Below are 20801 nucleotides of genomic sequence, written 5' to 3'. Positions count from 1 at the left end.
AAGTACGCATCATAATATTATTTAAAACATCTGATTTTGTTCTGATTAATATATAAAATATATAGGAAAGTAGGAGAAAGAAAAAGAGAGATTTTGATAATAACATCGCGCGTCGCGTCGACAAACCGAGATTCTTAATAATAGGGCGAAAACGCGAGAGCGATCATCATGTGGATTAATTATATAACGCATTTGTAAACGTCGAAGGTAATTATCCGATGTGACAATAAATAAAATGCGTAGACAGTACGTTGATGAAAGCCTTTGTACATTATTATGTAATTTTACAATAATTTTTTATTTGCTCATTAAAAAGCGAATCGGTTTTTTCCTACAGTTATTGCTTGAAAACTACAGATATGCGAGTAGTATACGATTACTACAATTTATTAAAAATTAACTTGTGTGTGTGTGTGTGTATAATTTAATATTATTAAAAATCTTAAAAATTATTTTACATATATTTTAATATTATTAAAAATTATTATAACATATAATTATATACATTTATATAATTATATATTATAATAATTTATATATATCTACAATGTTCTCCGATCGCCCGAGAAAATCACTTCGATCGCTCGACCGGCTTGTGACGCTTGATTCAGTGAAATTACGAGGCTACGGCTATACGATACAACAGCGAGTCAGCGAGGATTCGCTCTCTCAGATTCTCTCTCGCTGTCTCGTTTGCTCTGAGCGCGCCGAAGGCGAACGAGGAGGGCGATTAGAGAGACAAGGACAGCGCGATGATCGACGCGCGCTCCTGCTAAAAAGTCACCCTGTACACGAGCTTTGCTTGTGTGTGCTACCGGTTGCGCCAGGCCGCCGACCGATGGCGCTACCGTCGAGTGCTGCAAGCGGGTTGGAAATCGCATCACTGGTCGACACTCGACAGTCGTGAGAGAGAAGGAGCGCAAAGAGCATACGGCAATTGTGCGGGAGAGGAGGAGGCGACGGCGGTGGAGGTGATGGTGTGAGCGTGACGAGAAGAAAAACACGTTTCGCGAAGGAACGTCTCGCGCGTTCTCGAGAGTTCCGGCTGAATATATCCGTCATCGGTGTCGTCCCGCGGTGTTACGTTCCGCGCGCCGTACGGCGCGAAAACTTGTGCGTTCAACGAGGGGTGGTGAGAAGAGAAGCGAGAAGAAGAGAAGGGAAAAAAAAAAGGGCGATTGTGGAACAGAAACGCGCGCGAGTGCCGCGAGATAGAGGAGAGAGAGAGAGAGAGAGAGAAGCGCGTTGTCGTCGTGCGCTGCTTCACGGCGTTGCCCGAGTAGTCAGACGAGCGGAGGACGTCAGCTGTGTGGTGCGCCGAGGGGACGGCGAGTCGTGCGCGCGGGTAGGAGCGAGACGGTGCGGCGCGAGCGAGACGGTGAGAAGCCGCACACGGCGAAATGGGAGACGAAGAAATGGCGCTGGTGCCAGATGTCCAGTATGGTTTGTCGTCGCACGGCAATTTCGAGGAGCGCAAATCCCTGATATTTGTCAAGCTCACCGACTCGTCGCAGCGTGCCATCAAGGAGTACCTCAAGATTAAGGTGAGTTGCCTATTCTCATTGTCTGTCGGCGTTTCTCGCGCCTTCAGGAAGGCTAGGATCGTCGCACTCGCGCGAGCGCACCGACCACATATGTGTTTAAATACACGGATGCGTGTGTGTGTGTGCGTGTCACCGCGAGAAACAGTGGCGGATACGTGCGTGCGCGCGCGCGGGCCTGCATACGTGTGTCGTAATATCGTGCCAAGGAGAGAGAATAAAGAGTCTTGGCGAGAGACACCCGATCGTGTCGTGTTGCCTGCTCGCCATATTTCGTGCGAAATTTCGTCGCGACGACGACTCCCCCCCCCCCCCCCCTTTCTGTAGCTTCCCCTTTCTCTAATTACTGCTCCACTCCCTCCTCCATATCTCTCTCTCTCTCTCTCTCTCTCTCTCTCTCTCCTCGCAATCCATTCTCCTCCAAGATCACGTTCGAGAGAGGGCCACTTGATTCTTTGCCGAACAGCTGCTCTCTCTTTTCTCATTTTCTTTCCTTCTTTCTCTTTTTCGACCGTTTCTGGAAGAAAATTTTCTCAAAGGGACAAGTGAACTTCCAAAATTCGAACACTCTTCCCTCCGCCTCGGTATATGTGGCCGGCCTTTTTCTTCGCGGCTATTGGAATAACAGCGGCGCCGAGCGAGTTAAGCGAGCGAGTCTCGCGCGCGATGTCGACACGTCTGCTGCTTTGACAACGGCAATTACGTAATGCACGAGAGCGCGAGAACGAGTCGGGCCGAATGGAAAAAAAATCCACCCCTGTTACGCGTGTAATAGGGTCGTACGCGCATTTTCGTCGAGATCGCGCATATCCGACGTGATAATATGAGAGAATCTTCTCCAAGTATTCCTCCCAAATACTGGAAGGATCTTGGAAGGTTCCTCCTCCACGAGAGCGTGAAAACAGATGAATCATCTCATGGCGTAGTGTCACGTTACGTCGCGTCGCAGATGGCAAGATTTCTGCAAGCTAATCTCCTGGACGCGCTCGTCTACGAATTTTCCTATTATTTTTTATCCTCCCGTATAATTCTCAATGACCGTTAAATACCGACGTGCCGGCGATTCGGGCCGAATGGATCACTCGGAGCCTAAAAAATTATAACACGTGGTTTCTATCTCTCGCTCTTTCTCTTCTCCTCTCTCTCTCTCTCTTTCTCAGCTTGATTATGATATACTCGCTATTATGCTTCACCTCTTGATGCGATAATTTGTTAATTAGTATTTGTATTTAGCATCAGGAGAGATCCTTAAATAGTTTTACATTTCTCGAAATGTCCTAACTTGCGTCTTTTAAGAGTCGAGATCCTCATATTCTCGTCTGGCGAGATATTATTTTTCTTTCCTAATTTTATTTTGAGGAACATACTTTTTGTAGTTGTAGTCTGTTCGTATGATGTATTTTATATAACATTTTCGACAAGCGCTTGAGGGGACTGTCTGAGAGCGCCAATTAAATTGCGATTCAATCGATGAGTTATCTGCTTTTTATTATTTTGCTGTGCTTTTCAGTCGTAATATTTTCTTTTTAATGCTAATTCGATTTCTGTTACTTGTAATCGAGTTAACTTTATCAATTGTTATTTAGCGCTCGAGAGAATGTCGTTTTTTTTTTTTTACTATAGAGCGTCCGATAAATGGCGATATCTGCCACCTATCTCTTTTTCTCTGCTGCCCTTTTTATTTTTACAACTTGAATTTTTTTGACCGCGCGCGTTTTAAACCGAGGAATATACGCGGTCTAACGAGCACGAAGCGTTGTTGTAAAGCGATTGCGAATTCTTACATCAGCTGATTCTAACCTCCCGGACAAGATTCGAAAGTAGAGGAGAGTCGTGGCACACGGTGGGGCGTGCCTTCGTCAAAATATCGTCGTTGTATGTGCGAGTGCCTTTATATCCCGAGATCGCGAGATAGCGAAAAATTTTGTATGTGTGGCGTGCCGCGCCGCCACTTTGGTATCATTGATAATCTCGTCTTTTTGTTTTACTTTTATTATGCGACTCGTAATTCGCCTCTCGACTCGAATTGCGCTGTATATGTCGCGGCGACGCGACGTGCCGGTAAAACAACCGGGAAACGATCTCGCTATTTTCAAACGGACTGGAGAGGAGAAAAACGACACGTGAAGATCGACTTTTCGTTATTATCGCGATGAATATTTATTTACGCACCGCGAACCGATCGCGGAAAGTTCCGTCGTGAATAGATTCTACAAGTTTTAGAAGTCGTGCATTTGCTCGAACTCACTTAAGCAAATGAAATTTTAATGTTTATCCTTAACAGCTCCGTTTCGGATCATTGAATCACTAACTACTTTGATAAAATAACGATAACAATTGACGTCACGTCTTAAGTTAACAGATAGCAAAATGACTTTAACATTCCATCTGCATTTATTTATCTCAATTAATATTAAGTATCTATCTTAATATTAAACATCTATGAGCAAGATAACCGAGAACTTGAAGTCATTATATTGAAATAGATATTTCGTTTCGTTAATCCATAATACAATCGACGACATTGAGAATTATCTGCTCGAGACATAATAAATTATCCTGACAAATAGTAAATCAAACAAAATAAACATGTGGAGCATATAAACGAATCGAGATTTTCCTGCTTCGACACTCAGTCTGCCAGTAGCGCGATCAAACATTTAAATGAACGATCCTACGAAGAGTCTAAGAGTGCAACAAACGGGAGACCTAAACAGAGAAACAAGGAAAGAGAGAGAAAGAGAGAAGAATGAAGAAGGTCGTTTAAAAAAGCGCAACAAGGTTCGTATCCCTTATGCTCCCAAGGGCCGGTTCGGCTTGCTGCTGTGTCGGCTGTATCCCGTAAGAAAAGGGGCGTTCCCCTTCGAGAGAAGTACAGCTGTTCCTCGAAACTCGAATAACCCGAACTCGAAAGAACCAGGCTGTATAACGACCGCTTGTATGTATTTTACAAGCCGCGGAGAGAAAATCCATCTCTCCCTTTTTATTACTTTCTTTTATCACCCATCTTGTTAATCTGAAGGCTAAACGGAGTGTCGTGGCTCGAATTGTTATTTCAGATTAAAGATAGAATGATAAACATTATATCGAATGAGTAATTTGATCGATACTGTAAATGAATTCTCTCCTTATTTATTTAATTTATCTAAAAAGAATTTATGAAATGTGTGTGTATATCGAATTCCAGAATGTATGTGGAATATTCTGTAAAGTTATTTTGCGCTATTAAAATTTTTTTTAAATACACACTAGGCCTTTACTTGTAACTTAAATATTTTATTTTTTAGGTATAATCTTGTACACTGAGAAAGTATCAACCGCACTTTTTTCAGCAGCCCATATACAAAATTGTGTGGTTTGAAATTTTTAGAGATAATTTCCTGAAGAAATTTTTTATTCTTAGCCCAACGAGAAAATGTTTTCAAAACAGTTCTTTTATAGTTTCCAAACAATTCCAGTTCTAATTATTAATCGAAATGCACAGTTTTGTGAATTTCTTTCACAAAGAAAAGTTGGGCTATTGTAACGTATACCTGGTTCGTTGTAAACGATTTGCCTGTGTCGTTTCTATTATATTTAATCCTTTCTTCCTTTCTATCTTCAAAATTTTCTCAGTTTTCTTTTTTTGTTTGTCTCCTTTGTACTTTTCATTGTATTCAATTTTTATACGACCATATCTAGATTATTCTAGCAGAAATTTAAAACCTCAAGAATTTTCTTTGTGAAAGAGAGTTTCCTAATACTAAAAATATTGTAGAGCTATCTTTAAAAATGTTGCAAACTGAAACTTTCGATTGTTTCTTCTCCGTTTGTCCGTGTTCTTTCATAATTAAACAATTTTCATAACAATCACGTCGTATTAATGTGTTTTCATCGTGCATAACAAAAAAATGACGAAATTTTATAGGCAAGAAACGCTCGAACGATCACGGTAGTAAACAGCAGTCAAATTATCGCGAGATTTTAAGGTTAATGTAAATTTGAGCGACACGTCAATTTATTATAAGGATAAATCACAATTCAAATATTCGCGCGTGCGCCAAAGTTTTTGGGAGTCTCCGTTTATTTATTTCTTTCTTTTTTTCTTCCTTGCGCGCGCAAAAATACTCAGCACTGTTGGGAGTGAGAGACACAGAATGGAAAGTCGAGTGATATTAACGTGCAAGATGCATTCCTCGCGGCATAAAGTACACATCGGCGTCGTTAAAGTAGTCTCGATAGAAAGAGGAAAAAAGAAGTGTGTGTGTCTCACCTCGTAATCGCGCTATTAAATTGGCGACTTACATACGCCAAATGCTTCCAATTTACGCTTGGTATAGAATAAATTATGCGAGGTGAAAGTGAATGCCGTCTGTGCGAAGTCGTACCTGGGGGTTTTGAACGGGAGAGAGGGAGGTACGCTTCAAAAAGCAAAGCCGATCGTTGAAAACCTTGAAAGTGTCCAACTGGTCTCGTAATCCCACCGATTAGGATTTTTCTCGCTATATAATATACTTATATATAAAATATTTGTAAAAACAGGTGGTTGCGTGTCATAAACATTCGTAGATAGATTCACGTAACGTGAAAGAGAAAAGCCGTTTTAAATATCACTCGGGTTTATTTCGGAATATTTTTTCCCACGAAAGTAGATCCTAAATAGTACAGATCAATATTCTCGCGACAGACCGTCTTGCATTATGAGACGTCTCTTATATTTAGAGAAATTGGAAAATTAAGAGAGGTTATGTTATTAATTTAATAACATAGATAGATATATATTTAGATTAGCGATAAATATAGAAGTTCTTTTAGAAAATCCTCTTAATTTTTCAATTTCTCTATGTTTTTCCTTATGAAATTTGTATTAAAAACAAAATATATTATCGGTAAGTATCGATTGATCAATCAATCAGCTAATCTGTACTTAATTCCTGATCTATCGACGAATCAACAGTAGTTTATTTGATGAAAAGCTGCTGAATCCAGTGCGAAAGAGCTTCTGCAATCACCGTGTAATTCTTATCGTGGTCGTATTTTATTTTACGATTGATAGACTTTTATCTCTCGGTAATAAAGTGCTCAAATTACGCACTCGCTAATACAATTGCATCGATCGTCGCAGCAGCAAGGTGTCACGAAAAACATATTCGCTACTAAGATGGTAGTATCGGTTCTTTTTCAAGGTCGCGCATATCACATTGCCTAGCGCCTAATGAATTGACAAGGAAAAGACTTGAGCGAGCGAACGTAATTCATTCACTCAATGTCAATTAGCTGTGATGATTAACGCTACTACAACTGTACGATTGTGTCACGTAAATGCCATTGTGCTATGCACCTTCCGAACGGAAACGCACGTACGCACTGACGGCGTCTAACGACATATTTTAATGACAATAAGATTACCTTGCGAACATTAGTTGTCGTTGGACGCACGCGAATGAAAATTAATTAAGCAAGGAGAAACTAATATATTTTTGCTCGCGATCTTACGTTAGAAAATTTCTGTTAAATTTGACAGTCAGATAAATTTACATGTCTCTAACGGATCACTCGAATTTATTGTGAAATTTAACACAAGACGAATATGCGAAAATATAACACAAAAAAGGTGATACAGACACACTGCTTATAAACAAACCGTGGAAACAAATTTTTTTAGTAAAATTAATGTTTATTATGATGTGTTAAATAAAGAGATATTTTATTCATTTATCTTAGAATTTATTACATGTGTTTTAAAACACATTATTTTTATATTATTTGTTTGCTTACTGATAAACCGTGTTATTTTGGCGCTAAGAAATATCAATATAACGTGAGCTATAATAAAATCACACTATGCTAAATTAATACTTAAATATGTTAAAAATTTCAACATAAAACACACAAGGACTTGAACAAAATGTTCCCAACACAAATACGAAATTTTACTGTGTACATAAGGGAAATTTTTCGTGTGATACTGATAACACTCTATTAGATAATAAGTAAAATAACGGTGGTATCTTTTTGTTTGGCTAGATTTATCTCGAGCGCAATACGCGAGTTTCTTTTCCGAGAAAAAGTGCGTGTGGTTTCTGGTTAATTCTCTAACGGTTTTACGATCTCGACACGGTAATGTTATCCGATTGCCGAATGGATACACCTCCCGGAAACGTTCTCGATCGAGAACGTGGTTGCGCTTTCGACCCGAAGTGATCGAATGTACCCGGGGTATCCTTTTCACCGGCAACGAATTTCGATGAGAATGGTGAAATCGACGACGGGGTTTCGCCGTCACGAGAGCGAAATTCGTGCGGCTTGAAGCGATTCGTTACTGGATGATGCGAATGATCCTCAACGATCAATGATGGGTCCGCCGCCTCATAAAACCGCCGGTGCGAGCGTGAATTGATTTGTAGAGTTTCCCGGAGAACCGTCATTACGAATTCATGTATCGAGTATAGACTTCGCCGGGAGTCATGGCAACGCGGAATTATCCCGGCAACATTACGGCACTAGGTTTACGCGTAAACCGTCGTAGTATTGTGCCAGTCCGAGACTTCGAAACGATAAAACTGCGTAAAAGCATCGTAAAAAGATGCAACCGTTACGACAATGGCTCTTACGGGCTTAAAGATGCAGTTTGCAGTAAACTTTACTCCCGAAGAAAATCTTAATGTGCTTCGATCTTTTGCGGGACGTAAAGCTCCTCATGAATATAAATACAAAGCCGAAGGTTATCCCTTATTCCCTTTCGGTAGAATGACTAATGATTATAATATATAACTGACAAAATTCCAGAATTATTCATGGTGTGGTGTGACCGTTATTTACTAGTTCAAATTTTATGATGGCGTTTCTTTCGGTGCAAGGTCAGGGAACTCACGATATTATATTAAAATAAATTGTTAGGAAAGCAAGTAGAAGTTATTCCACGTATTTCTCGCAATTAGATCGTTATAGATTAGACTGAAGTTCGGAAGGAAATTCCGCCGGCGGCAGTGTTTATAATGTGATAATCTCGGCGATGATCATTCCCGATAAGAAGAGCTTTTATAAGTGACTTTGTTGAAATGTTTAAAAATTTAGCTGCGAATCAAAATATAATTTTGTTGGACTGTCAAAATTATTAAGACCTTCAAGTATAATATAATCAACAATACTGCAAAAGGTTTTGACATTTTCACAATCAATTTGAAATTATTTTCAGATCTGTATTTACGTTTTATAAGTTAACGGAACAAAGTAAGCAGAATTGATTTTAACTAACATTTTTATTTGTTGCTCATTTATTGCTAACAAGATGCCAAAGAAGAAAATTTGTTGCTCTATTAGTTTTTTTTTTTTTTTTTAAATAATGTTCCGCTAAAAGAAGATTAAGTTAGCGGAATAATATACAAAGAATAAAGCCGATCGACGCAAAAATAACGTAGAAATTTGTTGTTCATTTGTTGCTTGCAAAATAGGTATACATAACAACAGAAAATCTCAGCGTACTAGCGGAACAAGAATAAAGTACCAGAAAATGACTTGTTGCTCGCTTTGGTACTGAAATGAATTTGTTACTCTCGATATATGCAAGTTATGAGTTCATAACTTGCATATTTCGACAGCAACAAATGAGCAACAAATTCCTAAGTTATTTTTACGTCGATCGGCTTTATTCTATGTATATTGTTCCGCTAATTTAATCTTCCTTTAGCGGAATATTATTTAAAAAAAAACTAATAGAGCACAACAAATTGTTTTCTTTGACAATTTTTTAGCACAAATAAGCCACAAATAAAAGTTAACATCGATTCTTCTCATTTTGTTGCGCTAACTTATAAGACCTTCTGTATTTGTACTGAAAATAAAATCTTATATTTATAATACATATTTCTATGAACAGTACAAACTAAACATTTACTTACAATAAATAAATATTTATGCAAAAAAGATTATAGTAAAATCAAATTAGTGGTTTTTGTATCAAATAAATATGTTACGTTTAGTAAATATTTACTTAGAATTGTTCAAACAAATATTTATTAAAATTCAGTCTTTTTCAGTGTAGCTAAATCTTTATAGATATACTTCAGCAAAACCGTTCTTTCCGTGTAATACCTAATTATTATGTGCTTCTCATCGGACCGAGGAATTTCTTCGCACACATGCGATTCTCAGGGCAAGAGCGTCCGGAATAAACTTTTATATAGTAGTCTTGATAGAGCTATATCTTCTTCACCCTCGTTCTCCCGCTATTATATCCGACTCTTCGACTTCTTTCAAACGTCCGCCTCATGTCGACTGCCTCTTCCGCTTTTCCTTTTCGTCGCGCTATATACGACGCAACACACGAAAGCGGCGCGGCGTAGCGATTCCAGGCCAATAATTACCGTGCACGCTCGGGTGGTCTCCGCGGCTCTCGACGATCTGCGGATATGACACATAAAAGCGGCCGATCATGCCCCCGTATGACGTATACCACCCTCGCGTCGTCAGTCTATCCCTTTCATCATCAAGTACATACTACACGTGCTTTGTAGGAGCTCGTATAATCTCGCCGCAACATATTTCAAGTGAAATCCGTAGTCCGCTGCACAAATTACGCGACTTCGCCAAGACGAGATACTGGTTCGTCGGAGAGATTCCAAGCATGCGTTCAAAAAAAGAGAGAGACGCTGAGGAGCTTGGTTTTTCATTTTCTGATTAACTTGTGGTTTAGACTTAATCTTACTCAACCTGACGCTAATGTAAAAATTGTGTCTTTTTAGCTACGATTAATCACTGTACTAATAATTTTGTAGTGGTAAATTTAAAAGTTGTTCGTTATTAGGTAAATCGTTAATTTAGTGATTGACATAGCTAGAAAAATACACTTTTTAAATTATTATTAGGTTAATCTCACTTAATAATGTAAAAAAATGTGTGTTTTTTTTTTTTTCAGATATAATTAATCATTATACTGTAATTTTATAGTGGTAGCTTAAAGGCTGTTAAAAAATCATTAGTTTAGTGATTAATCATAATTAAAAAAATTTATATTAGCATCAGGTTAAGTTCAACTACAAAAAATTAATCAGACACTAAAAAACCAGCCTTGAAAGTTTTGTTGCGGATATTGAAAATAATTATTTACTTAAGAAAATAATTATTATACTTCCTTAAAATTAAGGAAAGAAAAAAAGGATACTCTATAAAGAGAACATTACAATTTAAAACGTAAAGCATCACTTTCTATAGTAACACCATGCAAAAATATGTATATTCAAATAAATTATTCTATTCAACTTAGATTTTTGAAGTGTCTTAAAGATAAATATTCACTTCTTTAGACGAAATAAATCTTTAGTGGCTTCTTTTCTTCTCTTTTTCTCTTTTTCTCTGTTACTTCATCTTTTGTAAAAGCGGTTCATCTGTTGAGAATTGATGAGAAAGTAATGCAATTGAAACTCCATCGACCCACTGCCTCTGCGCGTGTAAAAAGATTTTCGCCCGAGAATTTCCTCCGAGCTTGCTTTGTGGTATCGTAGAAGATTGCTGTTTAACACTTACGAAATTGGTATATGAATTTTACAGGTGACTTAGATCAGATTTCGCTTCACGTTCAGTCTCATTTAAATAGAGCTTCGAATTTAACGCAGTTATAAAATACCGTCCCGTGCGCTTTTATATATAATACATATGCACGGATGTAGGTGTGCTTGCCATCCGAGATGGAGATCGGTGCTGGATCGGATAGAACGGATTGGAAAAGGTTAATATCGTACAGTAGAAAACGCGACGCGCGCGAATGCCAGAGTTGGTTGCCGGGCCGCGAGTTCTACGGCGAGGTCTCTCGAGATTGCGATAAAAAGATCGGTGAAGGGAGAGTGATGTGATTCCTATGTCGGTGTGCGGTGTTCCGTGCGGTTATCTAGTGGGCAAAGGCTTTCTCCGAGGAAGGCCTTTGAGAGACGTCCTTTCTCTCTAAGGACGTCGGGGGGATGCTGGAAGAGTTCGTCTCAAGGCCGTTGCTCTTGTACAAGAAATTAATGTTACATGCTCCTTTTTTTCGACTGGGAAATCGGATCGCGCCGTCGCGCGTTGTTTCGAGCTTTTAGAGATAATCGCGAGTCCAGGTTAAGATATCATTTAATCCTTTCGGTCCAATCTGGTCGCACATTGGGTGATCGTTATTAAAATTTCCTCAAGCGCGGTACCGGATGTTGCTATGTAATTACCGCAGGAAGTCTTTCTGACGCTGATATTTAAGCAGCAAAAAATGGCATCGCGCAGATTAACGCTCGGGTAAATAAATATACCATTACTTGTATGCTATGCTTTAATATAAAGTACAAACCGTTCTATTTCTTATACATTTTATCGTACATTCTTTACATCTTTTTTTTTTGTATATTTTAGCAGCGCTAATGTAAACGCTAATAATACGAAAGAAAAAAGATTATTAGAAAGAAAGCTATTAAGTATATGTATATTGAACAAAAGTGTAACACACAGTATCGCTGTTCGATTATATACTCTTCTAATTACCGATAATTACGTATCCGCCCTAACTGGCACAGGCTCTTGTCGCGAAAGTTTTTATATTTTGTCGCCTCAAAGCATATCGCGCTGACAGCGCGGGTTTAAAAAAGGGACTCTCGGCTAATCGTTCACGGGGATTTCCTGACGTTTTACCATAATACCATATATAGGGGCTTCCCCTGTTGGAGTGCGCTGAAAAATTCTCGCCTCTTCACCTCGCGGCTCGTTTCATCGAGGTAATTTACATTGTCCGACCCTCTATATGTGCTCGCAATTAAAATGTCCTTCTAAAGGGATATATTTTGAAACGTTTCAACGAGCCGCAATGAAAGACAACGCAAAGCGACGACGTTACGCCCGGCGTAGTTACGAGCACGAAATATCTCTCTCACGGAAATGCTTTCCGGGACAAAAGAAAACGGCTTGTTAGATCCTTATGTAAATGCATTTCTAAGTAAGATGTGATCTTTCTCAAACGCCCGCTCGTCAAAATCGCGTGCGTTTTTGTCGCGCATTGTCGCCTAAATTCGCAGAAATATAAAATGCCAGCGGCGCGCGATGTAACAATGGCAGGAATCGTAAAGGAAAAAATTAATCATGAAAGTATTCCGGCAGGCGGGTACACCTAGCGCGCGATCTGACGCGGAACATAACACAGCTGCTATTGATACGCGCTTCCGGCTTTCATTAAAAACAGGTCGAACAGTCGTTCTGAGAAATTTCTTCAGGATGATTTGCTCGTTATACGCATGTGGCTACATTGAGAGAAAAGTTCATTGCTGGATTCATCGCGATTTCATATACTTGCCGCTTTTGCGCACGATTGGATTTGGAATCTGCACTCGAGAATATGAAATTTTTATTGGTCTGTTTTCTGTTTCTGCACTAGAGACTGCACTGGAATTTTCTTTCTCGCTTTTGATAAATATCAAACGTATACCTATCTCACTTTAAGTTTCAAAAGAGTGCACTAGTTCAGCCACAGAAAACAAAAGCTATAAATCGCTGATTAGATTTATCTAATTTCTTCCGTGTACCTGATTTTTGAGAATATAAAAAAACTACTGCAACGCGCGCTCTGTGATATCTATCGCAAGCAAAGAATTTGTCAGTAATCAATATTAACCATACATTGAACGGATATGCACAATACAAGAACATGATACCATCCATTTTGCCATTGAGCTCTTTCTGATATCGTGCAATGCTTTTTTTACATTATCTCTCCGATAACGTCAGATAATGCGGCAGGCACAAAGAAGAAATGAATACGTATTCAATGTTATATTAAGCATTCTACAGAATTTAGATAAGTCGCTTCCGTTGCAAATTTCGTTATATTTAATAAATAATACTTATTATCTCCAGATCTGTTTAAATTAATTATAAACACACACATCCGAAGGGCACAACTATACACATGTGCTTTCTCTTCACAGTTTTAATACATTTTAAAATTACAATAAAAAATAAAACACTTATTTCTCTGAGTACTTTCTTTGTACGTTAAGAGAATAAAATCCTCCTTTCACAAAAATCGATTTTTTCTTTTTACATGGAAAAACGGTTTTGCTGAAGCTGTAGCTAAATATTTAGCTAGACACAGATTAAAAAATAATTTAGTTGGATCATTAAAATAATTATGCAGATTGCACAAGTTTTAATATTTTAGCAATCGGTTTGAGCGTTCTATACATAATTATTTTGATGATTTGAACAATTATTTTCAAATCTATATCTAGTTAAATTTTTAAATAGTCAGTTCTATAAACCATTCTTTCCATATGAATGAATCTCATGTAAACCGTTAAAGATATAAAAAATATATTAAATAAAAGTTAAATAGTTTCAAGAGTATTTGTAGTAATGAATGAAATTTAAAAAAAATTATTTTTAAATATATAAAATAATTAACTACTAATTTTTAATAACAAATTTTGTGTTAAACATTTTTTTATCATTGTAAAATACTCTCGAAATTACTCAACTTTATTTAATAAAATATTTTTTATATTTTTGACCATTTATTCACAAAAAAAAACGATTTTTTTAAGATAAGTTTTTCTTTTCATTTCTTTAATATGAAAAGAAAAACAGTTACATAAAAATACAAGTCTTTTATCCAAAGCTAATTAAAATTAAAGGGGAACACTTTGTTGTTTGTTCTCTTGTTTCAGTAATTCTGTGTAAAAGATTGTTTAATTTATTGTTAAAACGTGAAGAATACGAATTCATAATGTAGAAGTGCTATGTGGATTCATTGTCGTTCGATTTCATCTCAAATTCCATCATCAACTCGCAAGAACAATCGAGTTTGCTGTGTCGAGGGTGCGGGCATTAAAATTTCCGGAATTACAAGAATCTTACGCTCGCTACGTTAGCTCTCTTTTCGAACTATTTATAACAACAGCGTTAGATTTTTATTTCTCGCATATTCGTCGCCATTCGGAAACGCGCCACAGGAACAATCGCCGGTATTGCGATCGTCATCGCAAATTAATTTCATCCTTGGTACCGCCATCAAATTAAGTCGCGGCTGATTGTAATGTATTCAGCGGACGCAATTGTGATTTTATCTCGGTATATAAAGCTGTTGTAAACGTTTGAAACGAGTATTCGCCTTTTGCAATATGTGACTCGTCGGTGAAGGAAAATCGGCGATAAAAAAATTAATTAAAACACTCGATCAGAGAAAGGCTATATTAAAATTAATATTAAACTATATACAATTATATATATATATATATATATTAATCTATTTTCTAAATTGCCTTTTTTTAACGATACATGGAAAAATTCATCTTGCTAAAAATGTAGCTGCTACAAGAGTGCTACTGAAACCGTCATTCATTTTTTTCATATAAAGAGACTATTGTGCTAACTTTATACAGCCATATAAAGAGGAATCTGTGAAGTTAGCATGACATTCTCTTAATAGAAAAAAAAGTTCTAATAACACTTTTCATAGTTCTTTATAAAAATAAAAAATCAAAATTGGAAAAAATGCGTGCTAACTTTATATATTCTAATAAAATTATTTTTAGATTTTAACTAAATTTTTAGGTAGGTACTTCATCCCGGTATCATGATCATTATAGAATTTTTAAGAGGTGTGACCATGAAAGTTTAAAAAAATATCGTGCTAACTTAATAGATTTTATCAGACCATTAATATAATTATAGAGAACGTTCGAATTGATTGCTATATGTCAAAGCTTTTTACAGCATCATGCTTGAGATTCCTACGTAATTATTTTGATGAACCAAAATAACTTTCAGATCTGCATCTAACTTTTATTTACTTCAACGAATCAGTTCTTTTTATACAATTTGTGCAGTTGAACTTAATTTACCTAATTAATTTTTATCAACAACTCGATTTTGAACAAAAGTTTTTCCTAACAATCTGTTGTCTAATAAATAGTTCGAACATTTTCTTGACAAAATCACGACTGCCAATTTAATCTGTCAATGCCAAGGCATTCGTACAATTTTGTCGAAATTATCCGATTCTAACCTCCTAACCCCGATTCCTCTGGTCTCTCCGATGGCACGAAACGGCTCGGCGGCCTCAAGCCTGCGGCATCGCATGCCTCGCAGTTTAGACGAACGTCGTAATGTTAATGAATTCGCGATGGTGGACGGCAGCGACTATGATGAATGCGTGCGGCGACGAGTGCAGCCGCGCGAGATTATATCTGCATCTTCTCAGCTGCATACGTAGGAAGCTGCGTACTAAGGTTAACAATGCATCCGCGGGGATCTCGTATATTGCGAGCAACAAACTTGAGCTTGAAATTTTAGAATTTCTCCTCGCGACGGCACTTTTCATTAATTTGCATTACATAAATCAAAATGTAACGGATCAATCACAAGCGATAGTCATATCGCGCCACTCTTATTAAGGCTCTCGATCAGCTGATTTGCACGACATGATAGTCATCGTGTGTATGTTTGTACCAGATTGCGAATGGCTCTGATAAATATATCAGAGCCATAAATATGTTATAAACATATCGCATATTATCGATTTTTAGAACGTCGACTTTCCTCACGAACTTTCTTTTCAAAACTAGCCCTGATTTCGCGAGAACGTGTCATTTGATATCTCGCAAAGTTTCATCGTCTTAAATATTTTAATTCCGTCTTTTTATTTCGTTTTTGTACGAAAAGACGAATGTCTGTGTTGAAAACTTAGCTGATTCCTGTGACTTAATCTAAGACAACGCAAAGCCTAAAATTAAAACATAAGAAGTCTCTAAGACGTCTTTTAGACGTCAACTCATCTTACGTCTCAATTTTGTGGACACTTTGTGTTTGTTGTCTGGAAAGTTAAACGCAAGATATTTTTCATCGGTGCCAATTTTGCTGTTTTTTTTTTATTGTTATCTTAACAATGTTGATTGCCAGAAATCTTTAAAAATCATTACACAGCTCTGTTTGAAGCTAGAATTCTAGTCAGAACTCTCGAGAACTAAAGTTAGGGATGCTAACTTTACATTCCCTCTCGAGCTGATGAACAAACTTCAACGAATGTCAGGGGGGATTCCGCGTTTCCGATTTGACAAAAAATTTTGTCGTTCTTTGTCTCACTTACGACGTTCCTTTCACTCTGTTCTCTTGAGACGCCGATCGCGATCACCCGTGCGTGCACGCAACACGCACACCAGGCCGATGTACGACGCGAATCGTTTTGGTGTTACGTACCCGGCGCCGTCGTCGTCGTACACAGTTGTGAAACGCCACCGTGGCGTGACGAATTATAAGGTGCCGGTTGCGAGGTGACATTTCTATCCGCCTACGAGTTTCTGGCGCGAGCACTCGGTTTCGATACAATTCGCGTCATCGATCGACACAATACGATCGAGTGTCGCATAAATCGTGGCTTAATACGTGCGGAAACAGAGCATATCTATTTTCCTTTATAGCTATCGCGGACGAGTGGGCGGAATACTTTTTCTACTTACTTTCCAATTAAAGGCCGCTATTTATAGTCTGTTCTTATTTTGAGACATCTTAAGTAATATATTAAGATGCAAATATTTCTCTGTGATTGACTTAATCACATCTCGAGAATGTACCTGCCTTATAAATATATAAGAACCGACTGTGATATATGAATACTGGTTAAAAACACCACAGCTTTATAAAGAAACAATTATATTATTCGTTACATAATAACTCTTTCATTGTTATTATTTTTCTAACATATACATTAGTACATCAGATTTCAGATGATATGGATAGAATTAAATAATTTCAACGGATAATGTCTTCAAATATGATGTACCTTACAATGTATATGCAGAGAGAGGTTTAAAGGAGTTAAGAATTTTAATTCTCAAAAATTTCATGTCACCAGCGGAGGGTTAATTCCTCCTTAGTGCGAAAGATTATTCGTACGAAATACGTAGAGGTATATGATTTTGCTCTACTTATCATAAAGAGCGTGAATATCTACGCTCTCCATCCTTTTTAAGAGTATCCTCTTGAACCCTTAAGCCTGTCGCACATGAAATGCATAACAGAACATAAGCATAACATAAGACCGCTGGACCAATCTGGAGCATCTTATGTAAATCAATATGGCGACTTTATACTGGATGCTCATTGATCCAGCGGTCTTATGTTCTATTATGCATTTCATGTGCGATAGGCTTTACTCTTATGGGATTCCATTGTCTCTTAGTGTCGTCCTACAAAGTTCTTCGCACTATCCACTTGTTCTCAGGTTTAACCGGCATCATGCAGCCACTAACTTTTACCCCGCTGCGTGTTTTGGCTTTGTATGAAGATACCGTTCTCATTCACTCAGCCGCGTACGGTTACTCGACGCGAGAAGAAGGATAGCGTGCGTGCATCCGGCGCCGTGTATTTTCCCGTTTTCGTTCCCCGCCGCCGCCGTCGTCTCTCACTCGGCGGTGTGTAAACACGATTTGCATGTATGAATCGCGGTGAATAGCGGCGCGGCCGTACACCGTGCGTACGAGAAGAGAAGAGGCTTCTTTCCTGCATCGAACTACCGCTGCCGACCGTCACCGAAGCTCTCTGTCAATATCGACGTAGCTTCCGGGCCGTAACCGCCGCCAGCATGCCTCGATTCCATTCCAAGTCCTCGAGTCACTTGACAACGTGTCCGGTTACTATCAGGAGTGACTCCGTCTTTACTGTCTCTCACCGATCTGTAGAAACTACCAAGACTCTCCAAAACTGTCGAGTTTCTACGAATCAATAACGCATTCTCTCCTGTCGCCTGTCATTTTCGTTACAAATTTTAATTAAACTTCGCTACTAAATAATTCTTTAAAAATGTGTGATCGTGTTTTAATATTTCAATGCAAGTTTATTAATATTAGATATAGGTGCTAGAATTTCTTAAAAAATATTTTAATTTTATAGTCATCTTATTTTTTACTATTATATCGTACGTTGTAGTTTATAAATTTACATTAATTATTCTATTTTGAGATAAAGGAACATAAAAATAATGAGAACTTTACAACTACTGAGAAATATTCTTTATTTTCCTTTTAGAATAAGGTTTTAAAGAAAACTACACCTGGATTGGCAACTCCACATAACTACTTAAAAGGTTAAAACTAGTGGCATAGAACAACGTAAGCAATAAACGGAACATTTTTTATTTGCTACTGCTTACGTTATTACCTTGCATTCTTGACTGTGACTGACCGATTAGCTTATCGCTTACGTCTTACTGTTTATTTTTTCTGTATATCACTAGCTTTAATCTTCAAGTGGATAGATGAGAGAACCACCACACCTTAGGTTTAATTTTCTTTAAAATGTTCTGGAAAAAAAAAATAAAAGAATATTTCCAGGTGCTTAGAAGTCTTAAAATTTATTATATTTTTACATTTCTTTATTTCATAAAAATATAACTAATGTATATTTATATACATAACTACAACGTAATATACTAAAAAATATAACTATAAAATTAAAATTTTTTTACTATTTTATCTATTAACTTGCATTTTTAAATCATTTATCTACTCAAATTTTCACCGGCAACATTTTTTATTTTTCTATCAGCAATAAAGGTTTTTAAGAAAAATAAAGTAAATTTTTTCATTAAATTGTTTCAGATTATATAAAAGTCTGAAAAAGTTCTATATTTGTCGAAAATATAACAAGTTTTTATCATAGAAATCAGATTGTATTTTACTTATTTTTTGCAGGTTTAAAATTTATTATCAAGATATCGATAATAATTTTAACTTATAACTATAACTGTCGTCGTGAATAAAATGTTATACTTCCAACGTCGAGAGTTTTTGGACTCTTATTTCTCAAAAAAATTGATTAAATGAAATTAATCTTGAAAACATTTTATTTTACTTTATATTTTTTTCATGTTTGGACCCTCGTTTACCTATTTTTTATTAAAACTAATAATAGGAAACTAGTAATAAGTCTTTCTTTGGTTCTTATTCAAAGTATAAAACTTTGTACTAAATAAAATTTAATACGAATCCAATGGATCTACGACACTAATTAAAGATTAAAGACCCCATTTGTCGACGAAGGTTAATGAATTAACGCACGGATCCCTTATTCGTGAAAAGTAGATTTACGCGACGAGTCAGGTCTCAACGGTCTGGAAAGTTTACTAAAATCGGGGACACCGCACGTTTGTATGGAAAATAAAAGAATTTATTTCGTTTTGAGGCGAAATTAGTTTCGTGCAGCAAGTTGACAGTGAATTAATTAGGCCGCCGATGTTGTTCGAAACGGATGAAATATAGCGACGTGCGAATTGTCCGGCGGGAATATTGCAAGTCTGGTCATATAACTGTTATGTGTTCAAAATATGATAAACGACGAAAAACAAACCGCAACTTCGCGAGGCGGCGTCCGACATGCTCGCTCACGTTCCACAAACGACGACACATCCAGGACGCGTTGAGCTTAATGACATTATCGTTTTATTTTCCACGCATCATTACTCGGCTACTATTTAAGCGTGTCCTCTCTCGAAATAAACGTTTAAAATGGGCAATTATCGCGGACGCGCGATGTTTTCCGATTTCCGTGGAAGCTGGAAAGTTCTGTGGTTACGTACACCATAAGCTGCGGATATTTAATCTCAGAACTTCTAAATTAAAATACTTTTGGTCAACAACGGTCATCTGTCTGTCTGTCACGCGATTAATACTTTGTTGTTTTATTCACTCGGCTACAGTACGATTAGTAGTATCTTTAATCAAGTGACATTTTCTATTTTTATTACAAAATAAAGTCGTTACGACGACGCCACGAGTCTTCAGTATATGGTAGCTACGAGAATGCGTCTCTCGTTGCACCAAGATATAACCCGAGGTTGAGGAACCCTCTGCGCGTGACGTTTGTAGAGAGGTTTCGAGACACCCCATGTGAATCGTCGGGTTCAATGCGGCATAATATACGTCCCTATAGGGCAGGTGGTACTTGGCGTGGTACAAACGGGAGCATACAGACGCGCAGGTAGATGTGACACAGCCGGCTGACAATGTTGTGGTACTCGCGAAGGGCCCCGGCGTCTGGTTTACGATTTAACAGTCGACAAGAACCTCCCCGCCAAACGATTCAGAATCCTCGACTCGGAAAAACGAGAGACGTCAGTCGGTTCTCCTCCTCGCTGTAGCACCCGGTTTTCCCGTCCCGCTCTCTTCCATCCCTCACCCACATGTTGTCCATCTGCCCTTAAGAAGGTAACGCACGAATAATGGTTCCCGCTTGTCCGGTCCTTTCGTTTTACTTCTCTCGTTTCCTCTCCCCTCCCTC

General features: G+C 37.7%; 1 protein-coding gene across 1 annotated transcript in view; it reads left to right on the top strand.

Annotated features, from left to right (window-relative positions):
• The first annotated feature begins 907 nt into the window (after positions 1-907).
• The window catches only part of Su(Tpl) (Suppressor of Triplolethal), a 101668-nt gene continuing 81774 nt past the window's right edge, over positions 908-20801 (top strand). The window contains exon 1 of the mRNA XM_018539608.1: positions 908-1544. Coding sequence (XP_018395110.1) covers positions 1401-1544 — 144 coding nt within the window. The 5' untranslated portion in view covers positions 908-1400. The remainder of the gene's footprint in view (positions 1545-20801) is intronic.

This window comes from Cyphomyrmex costatus, unplaced genomic scaffold, assembly GCF_001594065.2.
Source record: "Cyphomyrmex costatus isolate MS0001 unplaced genomic scaffold, Ccosl1.0 scaffold216, whole genome shotgun sequence".
NCBI classification, from domain to species: Eukaryota; Metazoa; Arthropoda; class Insecta; order Hymenoptera; family Formicidae; genus Cyphomyrmex; species Cyphomyrmex costatus.
Note: the sequence above shows the minus strand (reverse complement) of the source record. Positions and strands in the feature narration are given on the sequence as shown.